The sequence below is a fragment of the Chiloscyllium punctatum genome, chromosome 49 (assembly GCF_047496795.1).
Source record: "Chiloscyllium punctatum isolate Juve2018m chromosome 49, sChiPun1.3, whole genome shotgun sequence".
NCBI lineage: Eukaryota > Metazoa > Chordata > Chondrichthyes > Orectolobiformes > Hemiscylliidae > Chiloscyllium > Chiloscyllium punctatum.
The window spans coordinates 6,059,323-6,072,141 of NC_092787.1; the positions used below are offsets into that span (position 1 = coordinate 6,059,323).

The 12,819-nt window shown below is 42.3% G+C and overlaps 1 protein-coding gene across 6 annotated transcripts in view; it reads left to right on the top strand.

The window, feature by feature from the left end:
- Positions 1-12,819, top strand: part of rc3h2 (ring finger and CCCH-type domains 2) — a 125,668-nt gene that overhangs the window by 94,457 nt on the left and 18,392 nt on the right. For all 6 annotated transcript variants that reach the window (XM_072565720.1, XM_072565725.1, XM_072565724.1 and 3 more), the window contains exons 16-18: positions 6,196-6,400; positions 7,223-7,319; positions 10,200-10,281. In XM_072565720.1, the coding sequence (XP_072421821.1) occupies positions 6,196-6,400; positions 7,223-7,319; positions 10,200-10,281 (384 nt within the window). The remainder of the gene's footprint in view (positions 1-6,195; positions 6,401-7,222; positions 7,320-10,199; positions 10,282-12,819) is intronic.

The following is a 12,819-nucleotide window of genomic DNA, read 5'->3' on the forward strand; positions in this document are numbered from 1 at the left end:
AATGGCATGCTGGCCTTCATAACACAAGGAATTGAGTATTGGAGCAAAGAGGTCCTTCTGCAGCTGTACAGGCTGTAGTGAGACTGCACCTGGAGTATTGTGTGCAGTTTTGGTCTCCAAATTTGAGGAAGGACATTCTGGCTATTGAGGGAGTGCAGCGTAGGTTCACGAGGCCAATTCCCGGAATGGCGGGATTATCATATGTTGAAAGATTGGAGAGACTGGGCTTGTATATCCTTGAGTTCAGAAGGATGAGAGGGGATCTGATTGAGACGTATAAGATTATTAAAGGATTGGACACTCTGGAGGCAGGAAGCATGTTTCCGTTGATGGGTGAGTCCAGAACCAGAGGATATAGTTTAAAAATAAGGGGTATGCCATTTAGCACAGAGTTGAGGAAAAACTTCTTCACCCAGAGAGTAGTGGATATGTGGAATCCCCTGCCCCAGAAGGCTGGGGAGGCCAAGTCTCTGGATACTTTCAAGAAAGAGATGGATAGAGGTCTGGGATATGGGGATAGGATACTGATTGTGGATGATCAGCCATAATCATAATGAATTGTGGTGCTGGCTCGAAGTGCCGAATGGCCTACTCCTGCACCTATTGACTATTCACAACGGATGAATGGACACTGCACAATAATCATCAGGCAGGAGTGTTCCCTCCCCGTCGGGGAACATTTTCAGCAGTCCGGGACATTTGGCCTCTGACCTTCAGGCGACCATCCTCCAAGGCAGACTTCTGGACAAGCAACAATACAGAGTGGCTGAGCAGAAGCTGATAGCAAAGTTTGGTACCCATGGGAATGGCCTCAACTGGGACCTTAGGTACTTCCGCCACCCCTACTGCCGTGGTCACCACCAGCGCCACTCACCTGCATTCTGCTGACATGCCCCCCACAGACCCCACTGTCACTATCCCCACCCCCCAGATCCCCAAGGGGAACACTACCCCTGCTCATAACTCCACCCCCATTCCCCCCACCATCACATCCACTCCAGTTACAGGTTCCACCCCCACTCCCAGCTCTACACCCACACCAGATCCCAGCTCCCAGCCCTGCCGAGTTTTCACCATCCCCCCCCCCCAGACCTCCCCCCTCACTGAGGGCGAACAATCAGTCCTCAGCAAAGGACTCACCTTCATTCCCCTCCGTCCACGCATCAATGAATTTAATACACGCCGTGATGTCGAACAATTCTTCCGTCGCCTCCGTCTCCGAGCTTACTTTCACAATCAGGACTCCCGTCCACCTTCTGAGGACCCCTTCGCCCACCTCCAACACACTGCATCCACCTGGACACCCCGCGCTGGCCTATTACCTACCCTTGACCTCTTCATTTCTAACTGCCAACGGGACATTAACCGCCTCAACCTGTCTACATACCTCCCCCACTCCAACCTCTCACCCTCACAACGCGCAGCCCTCCAATCCCTCTGCTCCAATCCCAACCTCACCATCAAGCCAGCGGATAAAGGGGGCGTAGTGGTAGTCTGGCGCACTGACCTCTACACCGCTAAAACCAAACGTCAACTCGAGGACATCTCTTCCTACTGCCCCCTCGACCATGACCCCACCCCCCCATCACCAAACCATCATCTCCCAGACCATACAGAACCTCATCACCTCAGGTGATCTCCCACCCACAGCTTCCAACCTCATAGTCCGGGAACCCCGCACTGCCTGCTTCTACCTCCTTCCCAAGATCCACAAGCCTGACCACCCTGGCTGACCCATTGTCTCAGCATGCTCCTGCCCCACTGAACTCATCTCTACCTACCTCGACACTGTCCTATCCCCCCTATTCCAGGAACTCCCCACATACGTTCGAGACACCACCCACGCCCTCCACCTCCTCCAAAACTTCCGTTTTCCCGGCCCCCAACGCCTCATCTTCACCATGGATATCCAATCCCTCTACACCTCCATCCGCCATGACCAGGGCCTCCAAGCCATCCGTTTTTTCCTCTCCAGACGTCCCCAACAGTACCCTTCCACTGACACACTCATTCGTTTGGCCGAACTAGTCCTCACCCTTAACAATTTCTCCTTTGAATCCCCCCACTTCCTCCAGACCCAAGGGTTAGCCATGGGCACACGTATGGGCCCCAGCTATGCCTGTCTCTTTGTTGGCTACGTAGAGCAGTTGATCTTCCGTAATTACACTGGCACCACTCCCCACCTCTTCCTCCGCTACATTGATGACTGCACTGGCGCCACCTCGTGCTCCCGCGAGGAGGTTGAGCAATTCATCAACTTCACCAACACACTCCACCCTGACCTTAAATTTACCTGGACCATCTCTGACACCTCCCTCCCCTTCCTGGACCTCTCCATCTCCATTAATGACGACCGACTTGACACTGACATTTTTTACAAACCCACCGACTCCCACAGCTACCTGGATTATACCTCTTCCCACCCTACCTCTTGCAAAAATGCCATCCCGTATTCCCAATTCCTCCGCCTCTGCCGGATCTGCTCCCAGGAGGACCAGTTCCACCACAGAACACACCAGATGGCCTCCTTCTTTAGAGACCGCAATTTCCCTTCCCACGTGGTTAAAGATGCCCTCCAACGCATCTCGTCTACATCCCGCACCTCTGCCCTCAGACCCCACCCCTCCAACCGTAATAAGGACAGAACGCCCCTGGTGCTCACCTTCCACCCTACCAATCTTTGCATAAACCAAATCATCCGCCGACATTTCCGCCACCTCCAAACAGACCCCACTACCAGGGATATATTTCCCTCCCCACCCCTTTCCGCCTTCCGCAAAGACCGTTCCCTCCGCGACTACCTGGTCAGGTCCATGCCCCCAAACAACCCACCTTCCAATCCAGGCACTTTCCCCTGCCACCGCAGGAACTGAACTGTAAAACCTGCACCCACACCTCCTCCCTCGCCTCTATCCAAGGCCCTAAAGGAGCCTTTCACATCCATCAAAGTTTTACCTGCACATCCACTAATATCATTTATTGTATCCGTTGCTCCCGATGCGGTCTCCTCTACATTGGGGAGACTGGGCGCCTCCTAGCAGACCGCTTTAGGGAACATCTCCGGGACACCTGCACCAATCAACCACACCGCCCCGTGGCCCAACATTTCAACTCCCCCTCCCACTCTGCCGAGGACATGGAGGTCCTGGGCCTCCCTCACCACCAGACGCCTGGAGGAAGAACGCCTCATCTTCCACCTTGGAACACTTTAACCTCAGGGCATCAATGTGGACTTCAACAGCTTCCTCATTTCCCCTTCCCCCACCTCATCCTAGTTTCAAACTTCCAGCTCAGTAACTGTCCCCTTGACTTGTCCGGACTTGTCCTACCTGCCTATCTTCTTTTCCACCTATCCATTCCACCCTCTCCTCCTTGACCTATCACCTTCATCCCATCCCCCACTCACCCATTATACTCTATGCTACTTTCTCCCCACCCCCACCCTCCTCTAGCTTATCTCTCCATGCTTCAGGCTCACTGCCTTTATTCCTGATGAAGGGCTTTTGCCCGAAACGTCGATTTCGAAGCTACTTGGATGCTGCCTGAACTGCTGTGCTCTTCCAGCACCTCTAATCCAGTTTCCGCTCTCTCCCACCTACCAGACCCTCCCTTATATGCAAGCTGTCTCTCATATGCACACACACACTCTCATATGCACTTACACCATACCCCATCACACTCTCTCACACTCTATCACGTGCACTCACATGCACACTCAATCTGTCACTCAGACATGCACACATATAAACTGGTGGGGTGAATTTATTTTTGCAGAATTACATTTTATTTTGCTCAGAATCTGCATGAATCCTTGTAAAACTCTCAAACTATACTCAGGGTTTTTTCAGTCTGACATAGCATTGGGACACAGACAGACTTCACACCTATTGTTTAAAAAGCTGAACTATCTTGAGAATGTAATTTAAAAGTAGTTCTGGGATTTACATATCAAAGAACAGAAGCCAGCATAACCAATTATAAAAGATGAAAGTGTCAATCTAAGATTGTTTACTGTATCACATCTCCATGACACTGAACTCCTTTTAATTGGATGAGCATGATCTTAACCTCCAACCACCAGATGAAGGAGCAGTGCTTTGAAAGCTGGTGCTTCAAATAAACCTGTTGGACATAAACTGGTGTTCTGTGATTTATAACTTTGTCCATCCCAGTCCAACACCTGCAACTCCAAATCATACTTGTCAATGTAATTCTTTGAATTGGACCTATGGATACTACATAGTAGTGTTAAGCTTCACCTATTGCTCAAAAATTCTGAGATACCTTACCCTTGTGGGTCATAAGATATGGACTGGGCACCTATTTTCAGCACAGCTCAGGTTCTGTTCTGTCAAATTATTATTCGTAATTAGGAATTGTTGATCTGTATTTCTTCATCCTAGAATTGGTTACAGTTCCTTCCCACAATGTTCACTAGATTTATCTTTAAGGAAAATTTAGGGCAAAACAGCTTTATAGATCTTTAATAATCCACTCAGTGAGCTGATTATCACCATTTCAAATATTATTTATAGGTACTTTATTAATATGACATCAGTCTTTAGTTAAAAATCACACAACACCAGGTTATAGTTCATCAGGTAGTTGTGGACAACCACAACCTGATGAAGTCCACAACCACCTGATGGACTATAACCTGGTGTTGTGTGATTTTTTTTTAATTTTGTACACCCCAGTCCAACACCTGCATCTCCAAATACGGATTTTTAGTGAAGGGTGTGCGGAATTCTCTCCAATGGTTAGAGGCATGCCTAGGAGGAAAGAAGATAATTAAGGCCCTTGGAGGTCAATCGTCACAGCCCCAGGACATTGATGTAGATGTTCTTCAGATTAATGCCACAGGTTCAACTATCTTCAGCTGTTTCATCAATGACATTCTCTCCAATTTAACGTCAGTAGTTGAATGCTCAGTGCGATGCTCACTATTCTTTCTTCGACTCAGAACCTGTAAGTGCCTTCCTATCAGCACAGTCAGTGTGTAGATGGACTTCAGTTTAAGAAACTTACTCACCATCTTTGCAGATGGTTGCAGTGAATTTTAAATAACCGATGTTTTCTCTCCCCTTGACCAATGAAGGAACAGTTGAGACAAAATATGTTTTTTATGTTATCAACTGACTGAAACCAAGTAACTGCAGCATTAAGTAATTAATTTTGCAGTATCCTATCAAAATATGCCTTTACTTACTGCATTACACAGCCTTAAAAAAAGGGGTAGAGACTTGAACTTCTGCGGTTCATTTCATAATCTCAGGATATGACCAAGTACTTTAGGTTACAATCGTAATTTCACGTCAAAAGTGCACAATTAGTTTATGTCTAACAGGAATATGGTAATAACTACATGATAAAATAAAAACCGGATTAGACCATTTGGTCCTTCAAGCCTCCTCGACCTTCAGTGTGATCATGGATGATCATGCAGTGGTTGAGCTAATATGTGGAATATTTACGGATGGACGTAGGTATAGTTCTTGAGCGGAAGGGAATTATAAGTTTTGGTGCAATAGTGGAAACAGTAGTGAGCTGGATGATCATAGTTAATCATATTGAATGGTAAAGCATTCAAGGGCTGAATGGTTTAGTCCTATTTATATTTTCTATGTTTGCTCCTCCTCAAATATTGTTTACATTCACCTGAGAGAGCAGATGTACCCATTATTTACATGTCTCATTTGAAAGTGCCATTTCAGTACTGCACTGGATTGTTAGTCTAGATTAATGTATTCAAGTCTCTGGTGAGAGACTTGAACTAACCGCTTTGACTCTGGTGAGAGTGTACCCACTGTCACGGTTGATATTTGTGTAGATATTCTGCTTTCTCGTTGTATTTATCTTGAACATAAGCTGAGAGGATGGAAAACTCAATAAAACAGATGTTCAATCAAAGTGCACACACTGTTTATAGCATTTTTCTATTCAGGTATCCAAATTCTGTTTGTAATGGTGACTAATTAACTGCACAGGAATCTTTGTAAACACTTCTTTGGTGAAGAAGTAGGATAGGAATAGAGATCTCTCATCCGTTAGCATTGAGATTTTATCAACAATGAAAGAATTTAAAGTATTGACTATACATCTGATGCTTAAAGTTTTTGAATAATATCTTTTTGAAAACTTGTAGGTTGCTTATTTCAGATGTTTCACTTTTCACAACATTCTTGACCTTTTCAGGACCTTAATGTGAAACGGCGGCTAAATCTGTTTGATTCTCAGAGAAGGGCAAAGGATGAAGATCCCATAATTCCATTTGGTGACGGACCGATCATCTCTAAGTGGGGTGCAATTTCTAGGTCTGCCCGCACAGGTTATCATAATACAGACCCTGTCCAGGCTACAGCTTCCCAAGGAAGTGCTACAAAGCCAATTAGTATAACAGGTTTGTTCAATCTATAAGTTCCCTAATAATAGGGAAAACCATTTTTTTTACAGTTAAGTATATTTATAAATTTTAAAAATGTAAACATAAATGGTGGTAAAGGAAAAAGAAGCGTTACATGTAAAATTAAAATGGTAGCTTTCATTTATAACTCATTTAATGTCTCTAAGCTATTGTGTTCATCTCTTTTTGTAAGCATGACTTTAATTCAGATAGATCCAGTAACTTCTGTTGTCCTGGGTTGGCTGATTTTCTTAAATGTTTGTTTAATATGCTGGATTAAAGGAATAACATTGTGGCTATATCTTTGATTGTAGAATATACAACAATAATTACCTACAGCACAAACAATTACAAAAAGTTTTAAATATTTTCCTGTAATCCTTTCTGAATTTTATTCAACCTTAAAGATGATTTTTGAAATTCTTGTTTTAAAGACCACAGTTATTTGCATTTTAAAAAAAACACATTAACTGATCAGCTACTTATTCTGTCACTCATAATTATTATGTTCTTGGATGCCAACCCATGTAATGTAATATTTAAATGCAATGTACTTGTATATTCATATAAGACATTATATCTTTTCTGAAAATTTCCTTCCAGGGTGGGGAGGTTACAAGAAAAGAGCTTAATTTTGGAAATTAAGCATCTGAAATGAGTCCATGAAATTTTGTAACAATGTACTACTTTGCTCTTCAGTTTCTTTCTCTCGAGCATTGTTTCTGATGAAGTATTATGTAATAGATGAAGTACAAATTTCTAATAATGACTTTTTAAATCCAAACTCAAATTACTGAAATTTTAAAATGTCTTCCACAGACTATAGTCCACATGTTAGCCATGCAGATTCTAGTGATTGGAATTCCCATGTCCTTTCATATGGATCGAATTCTACTACTGGCCAATACTTAAACAGGTAACGATAAAATACCATTAGTTTTAACAGTCTCTAATTATTTTGTGCATTTTCTTGTCCAATATCTTAATCTCTGTCTCTATTAAATCATCACCCATCAACTAATTGAACTAATTTAAATGTAATTACTTCGATGGAAAAATATAGTGAGGTGGAATTATTTTTGTAAGCCTTCCTGCAGAGCAAAATAAAATATTCAGTGGTTATTTATTTTAAAAGATGGATTTTCTTTCTTCTAAAAAATGTAAGTCCCTTGGGCCAGATGGGATCTATCCTAGGATTCTCTGGGAAGCTAGGGAGGAGATTGCAGAACATTTGGCTTTGATCTTTATGTCGTCATTGTTTATAGGAATAGTGCCAGAAGACTGGAGGATAGCAAATGTTGTCCGTTTGTTCAGGAAGGGTAGTAGACACAACCCTGGTAATTATAGGCCACTGAGCCTTACTTCAGTTGTGGGTGAAGTGTTGGAAAGAATTATAAGAGGTAGGATTTATAATCATCTAGAAAGGAATAGTTTGATTAGGGATAGATAACATGGTTTTGTGAAGGGTAGTTTGTGCCTCACAAACCTTATTGAGTTCTTTTGAGAAGGTGATCAAACAGGTGGATGAGGGTAAAGGGGCTTTATGTGGTTTTCATTAACGCATCTGATAAGGTTCCCCATGGTAGGCTATTGTAGAAAATAGGCAAGAGATTGAGGATCAGAGATTTCCTAGTTGTAAGAAGACAGAGGGTGGTGGTTGATGGGAAATGTTCATCCTGGAGTTCAGTTACTAGTGAAGTACTGCAAGGATCAGTTTTGGGGCCACTGCTGTTTGTCATTTTTATAAATTACCTGGATGAGGGTGTAGAAGGATGGGTTAGTAAATTTGCAGATGACACTAAGGTCAATAGATTTGTGGACAGTGCTGAAGGATGTTGCAGGTGACAGAGGGATGTAGATAAGCTGCAGAGCTGAGCTGAGAAGTGGAAATGGAGTTTAACGCGGAAAAGTGTCAGGTAATTCACTTTGGAAGGAGTAACAGAAATACAGAGTGCTAAGCTAATGGTACGATTCTTGATAGTGTGGATGAGCACGGAGAGTTCTGTGTCCATATGCATAGATCCCTGAAAATTGCCACCCAGGTACATAGGGTATGGTGTTTTAGCTTTTATTGGAGAGTGATTGAGTTTCGGAGCCATGAGGTCATGTTGCAGCTATACAAAACTCTGGTCTGGCTGCACTTGGAATATTGTGTACAGTTATGGTCACCACATTAAAGGAAGGTTGTTGAAGCATTGGAAAGGAGCAGAGGAGATTTACCAGGATGTTTCCTGGTATGGAGGGAAGGCTGAGGGATTTGAGGCTGTTTTCATTAGAGAGAAGGTTGAGAGATGACTTAATAGAGACATGTAAGATGATCAGAAGATTAGATAAGGTGGACAGTGAGACCCATTTTCCTCAGATGGTGATGGCTACCGCTAGGGGACATAGCTTTAAATTGAGGGGTGATAGATATAAGATACATGTCAGAGGTAGGTTCTTTAGTAAGGGCTTGGAATGCCATGCCTGCAAGACTAGTAGACTCACCAACGTTAAGGACATTTAAATGATCATTGCATAAATGTATGGATGATGATGTAACCGTGTAGGTTAGATGGGCTTCAGATTGGTTTCACAGATCAGCACAACTTCCAGGGCCAAAGGGCTTGTGTTGCGCAGTAATATGTTCTGTGTGATGAGAACTTCATGAACTCTAAATGTCTTGTTTCAAAACTGTTCTACTGTGTCTTCAAAATATGCCACAAATTCCTATTTGTTCCATTATTGATTTCTTTTCCCTCCAATAATGCACTCTTGGTCCTTTTTTTTTGTTCCCTCTTTGGATCTGTAATAGGTAACTATTAGTATGCTAATAGTTTTCCATTTGAATGTATATGGGTCCGACAGAATGAATGAATAATGGTGAACATCTTTGTTTGGAAGCACTGAAATAGTGATTTCAGAATGGAAATCTATAATCAGATTTTTAATTTCCTTTCTTACTCTTTCCTCTCCTCTGCCCACATAAATTTTAGATGACTTTTGCAATTATAAAGAATATATCCAAATGTAAATTTGCATAAAACTTACCTTAATTTCTCACCAGTGTAGTGGTTCCTATTCTACCTATTAGAGTCTATCAAATTCAAAATTGTAAGGTTTCCTTCTTTATTTTAACCTCATGGTGCAAACTTAGGGAGCTTTATTGTACAGAATTTCCATATGTGAAAAGCAAACTTTCATCTGACCTTAGTCACATTATATTATTTTTGAAAAAATGAAGTTAATTAAGCATATTGATCCTTCTACAATGTTGTCTTCTTTCAAAATGGGCATACTGAGTGCATATAATATGTGGAAGTACTCCCCTCAGTAACTATATTACTATGAAAAGAAAAGTTGAAAAATCAAGAGACTTTTCCTAGGTACGTGTCATTAAAGTTGTGATGTAAACATTCGACACAATTTATTGAAAAGGTTCATTTGATACACTGTATTGTAGGACTTGACAGTAGCAATAGCCATTCTAGTCAAAACTGAAGACTTGTATTCAAAATGTCAAAGATATATCTTAAAGATTTTTAAAGATTTATGGTTTTTCACAGTTTCCTTGGAGCTGTCCAATCTTGAAGCTGGACAATTGCAGACCTCTACTACACTTTACTGAGCAAGAATTGCAAAAGCCCTGCAATAGTTCTCCACATGGAAAATCACTCCCTTTTTATTCCGTTTCCCCAGAATGTCATGCCTGATGTGTTATACTCATAAGCCAATTGTCTCCCACTCTATGGAACATTCAGCAGCCAACTAGTGTAATCAGTTATTCTAATTAACAGTTACTAATTTATTCTTGCAGGGACAGATTGCAAATAATTGACCTGCCTGGTCATAGAAAACATTCTAATGGTGGAGATCAGTTGAATATTGAACTGCAACAGGTGAGGACGTGGTGATCAAAATCTTGAAATTTGCATCACTTTATTACACCCTGAACAAAATCATTTCCAAAGGTGTACTGTAGTAGCTCCCACTTGCTCATGGGATCACCTACAAATGAGAGAGAATTTCTGAGGTACATGTAGTTCTTCTATAATGCGATAGTTACGTTCTTGAGCAACCCCGCGCTCTACAAAAAAATTGTGCGATAAAGATAACACTTCGTGTTGGCAATGCAAACACATTATAACCAACACCTGTTTTAAAAGTTCACGCTTTAGAAACAGTGTCGCTATTTGTCAATCGCGTTATAGCCAATTCACATTAATGTTGTCAAGGAGAGCACGGAGATACAGCTACTAGACTAGACGGGATTGAGGTTCACAAAGAGGAGGTGTTAGCAATTCTGGAAAGTGTGAAAATATATAAATCCCCTGGGCCAGATGGGATTTTTTTTCCCTAGGATTCTTTGGGAAGCCAGGGAGGAGATTGCAGAGCCTTTGGCTTTGATCTTTATGTTGTCATTGTCTACAGGAATAGTGCTAGGAGACTGGAGGACAGCAAATGTCTCCTTTGTTCTAGAAGGGGAGTAGAGACGCAAGTAACTATAGACCAGTGAGCCTTACTTCAGTTGTGGGTAAAGTGTTGTAAAAGGTTAAACGAGATAGGATTTATCATCATCTAGAAAGGAATAATTTGATTCTGGATAGTCAACACAGTTTTGTGAAGGGTAGGTTGTCCCTCTCAAACCTTATTGAGTTCTTTGAAAAGGTGACCTAACAGGTGGAAGAGGGTAAAGTGGTTGATTGTGGTGTACAGGTACACAATCCTTTATCCGAAACCCTCTGGGTCAGCTGTTTTTCAGAATTCAGAATTTTTCGGATTGTGGGACAAATGACATTTTCATGGTGAAGTTAAAAAAATCATACCGAGCAGCAGACACAAATGCGACTACTATCGCGCTGAGACAGAATTGACACCTGCCAGTGCTGGGCCACACAGCCACATCACATCAAGTGAGTCGAGTGGGTGTGGAGTTGTGTTAACTGTTTGCACGCCAAACAGCCTTGATATGCAGAAAAAAAACTTCACGATAAAGATTTTGGATTTTGGAATTTTGGACAAAGGATTGTCTACTTGTATATGGATTTCAGTAAGACATTTAACAAGGTTCCCCACAGTACGCTATTACAGAAAATATGGAGGCATGGGATTGAGGTTGATTTAGCGGTTTGGATCATAAATTAGATCGGTGAAAGAAGGCAGAGGGTGGTGGTTGTTGGGAAATGTTCATCCTGGAGTTGTTACTAGTGGTGTACTGCAAGGATCTGTTTTGAGGCCATTGATATTTGTCATTTTTATAAATGACCTGGTTGAGGGCATAGTAGGATGGGTTGGTAAATTTGCAGATGACACTATGGTCGGGGGAATTGTGAACAGTGCCGAAGAATTTTGCTGGTTACGGAAGGACATAGATAAACTGCAGAGCTGGGCTGAGAAGTGGCAAATGGAATTTAATGCGGAAAAGTGTCAGGTGTCTCACTTTGGAAGGAACGGCAGGAATAAAGAGTGCTGGGATATGGTGAGATTCTTGGCAGTGCAGATGAGCAGAGAGATCTGTGTCCATGTACATAGATCCCTGAAAGTTGCCACCAGGTTGATAGAGTTGTTAAGAAGGCATATGGTGTGATTGTTCTTATTGGTAGAGGGATTGAGTTTCGGAGCCATGAGGTCATGCTGCAGCTGTACAAAACTCTGGTGTGGCTGCGCTTGGAATATTGCGTACAGTTCTGGTCACTGTATTAAAGAAAGGATGTGGAAGCTTTGGAAAGCATTCAGAGGAGATCTACTAGGATTTTGCCAGGTATGGAGGGAAGGTCTTATGAGGAGAGGCTGAGGGGCTTGAAGCTGTTTTCACTAGAGAGAAGGTGGTTGAGAGGTGACTTAATTGAGACCGATCAAATAATCAGAGGGTTACATAGGGTGGACAGTGAGCGCTTTTTTTCCTCGGGAGGTGATGGCTAGCATGAGGGTAGTTAGCTTTAAATTGAGGGGTGATAGATATAGGACAGATGTCAGAAGTCATTTCTTTGCTCAGAGTAGTAAGCACATGGAATGCTCTGCCTGCAACTGTAGTATACCCACCAACTTTAAGGGCATTTAAATGGTCATTGGATAAACATATGGATGAAAATGGAATAGTATAGGTTAGATGGGCTTCAGATTGGTTCCGCAGGCCTGTGCAACATAAAGGGCCAAAGGGCCTAAGTTGTGCTGTTATGTTCTAAACTCTTATCATATGTTTTGCTATGCTGAAACATACTATTGGGTCAGAATTTGATGAACGAATAGTGACATGTGAATGATGTACTTTTTCAATGAAGTGCCAATCAGGGAACAACTTGTGGCACTGAAGTAGAAACCAAGAACTAAAAATGACCATAGGTTAATGGTCAGTGTGCATCTCTGCTGTTAACTTCAGGAAAATGAGATTTTGTTCTTATTTTCTCTATTATATTTTTATGACATGACATTGCTGC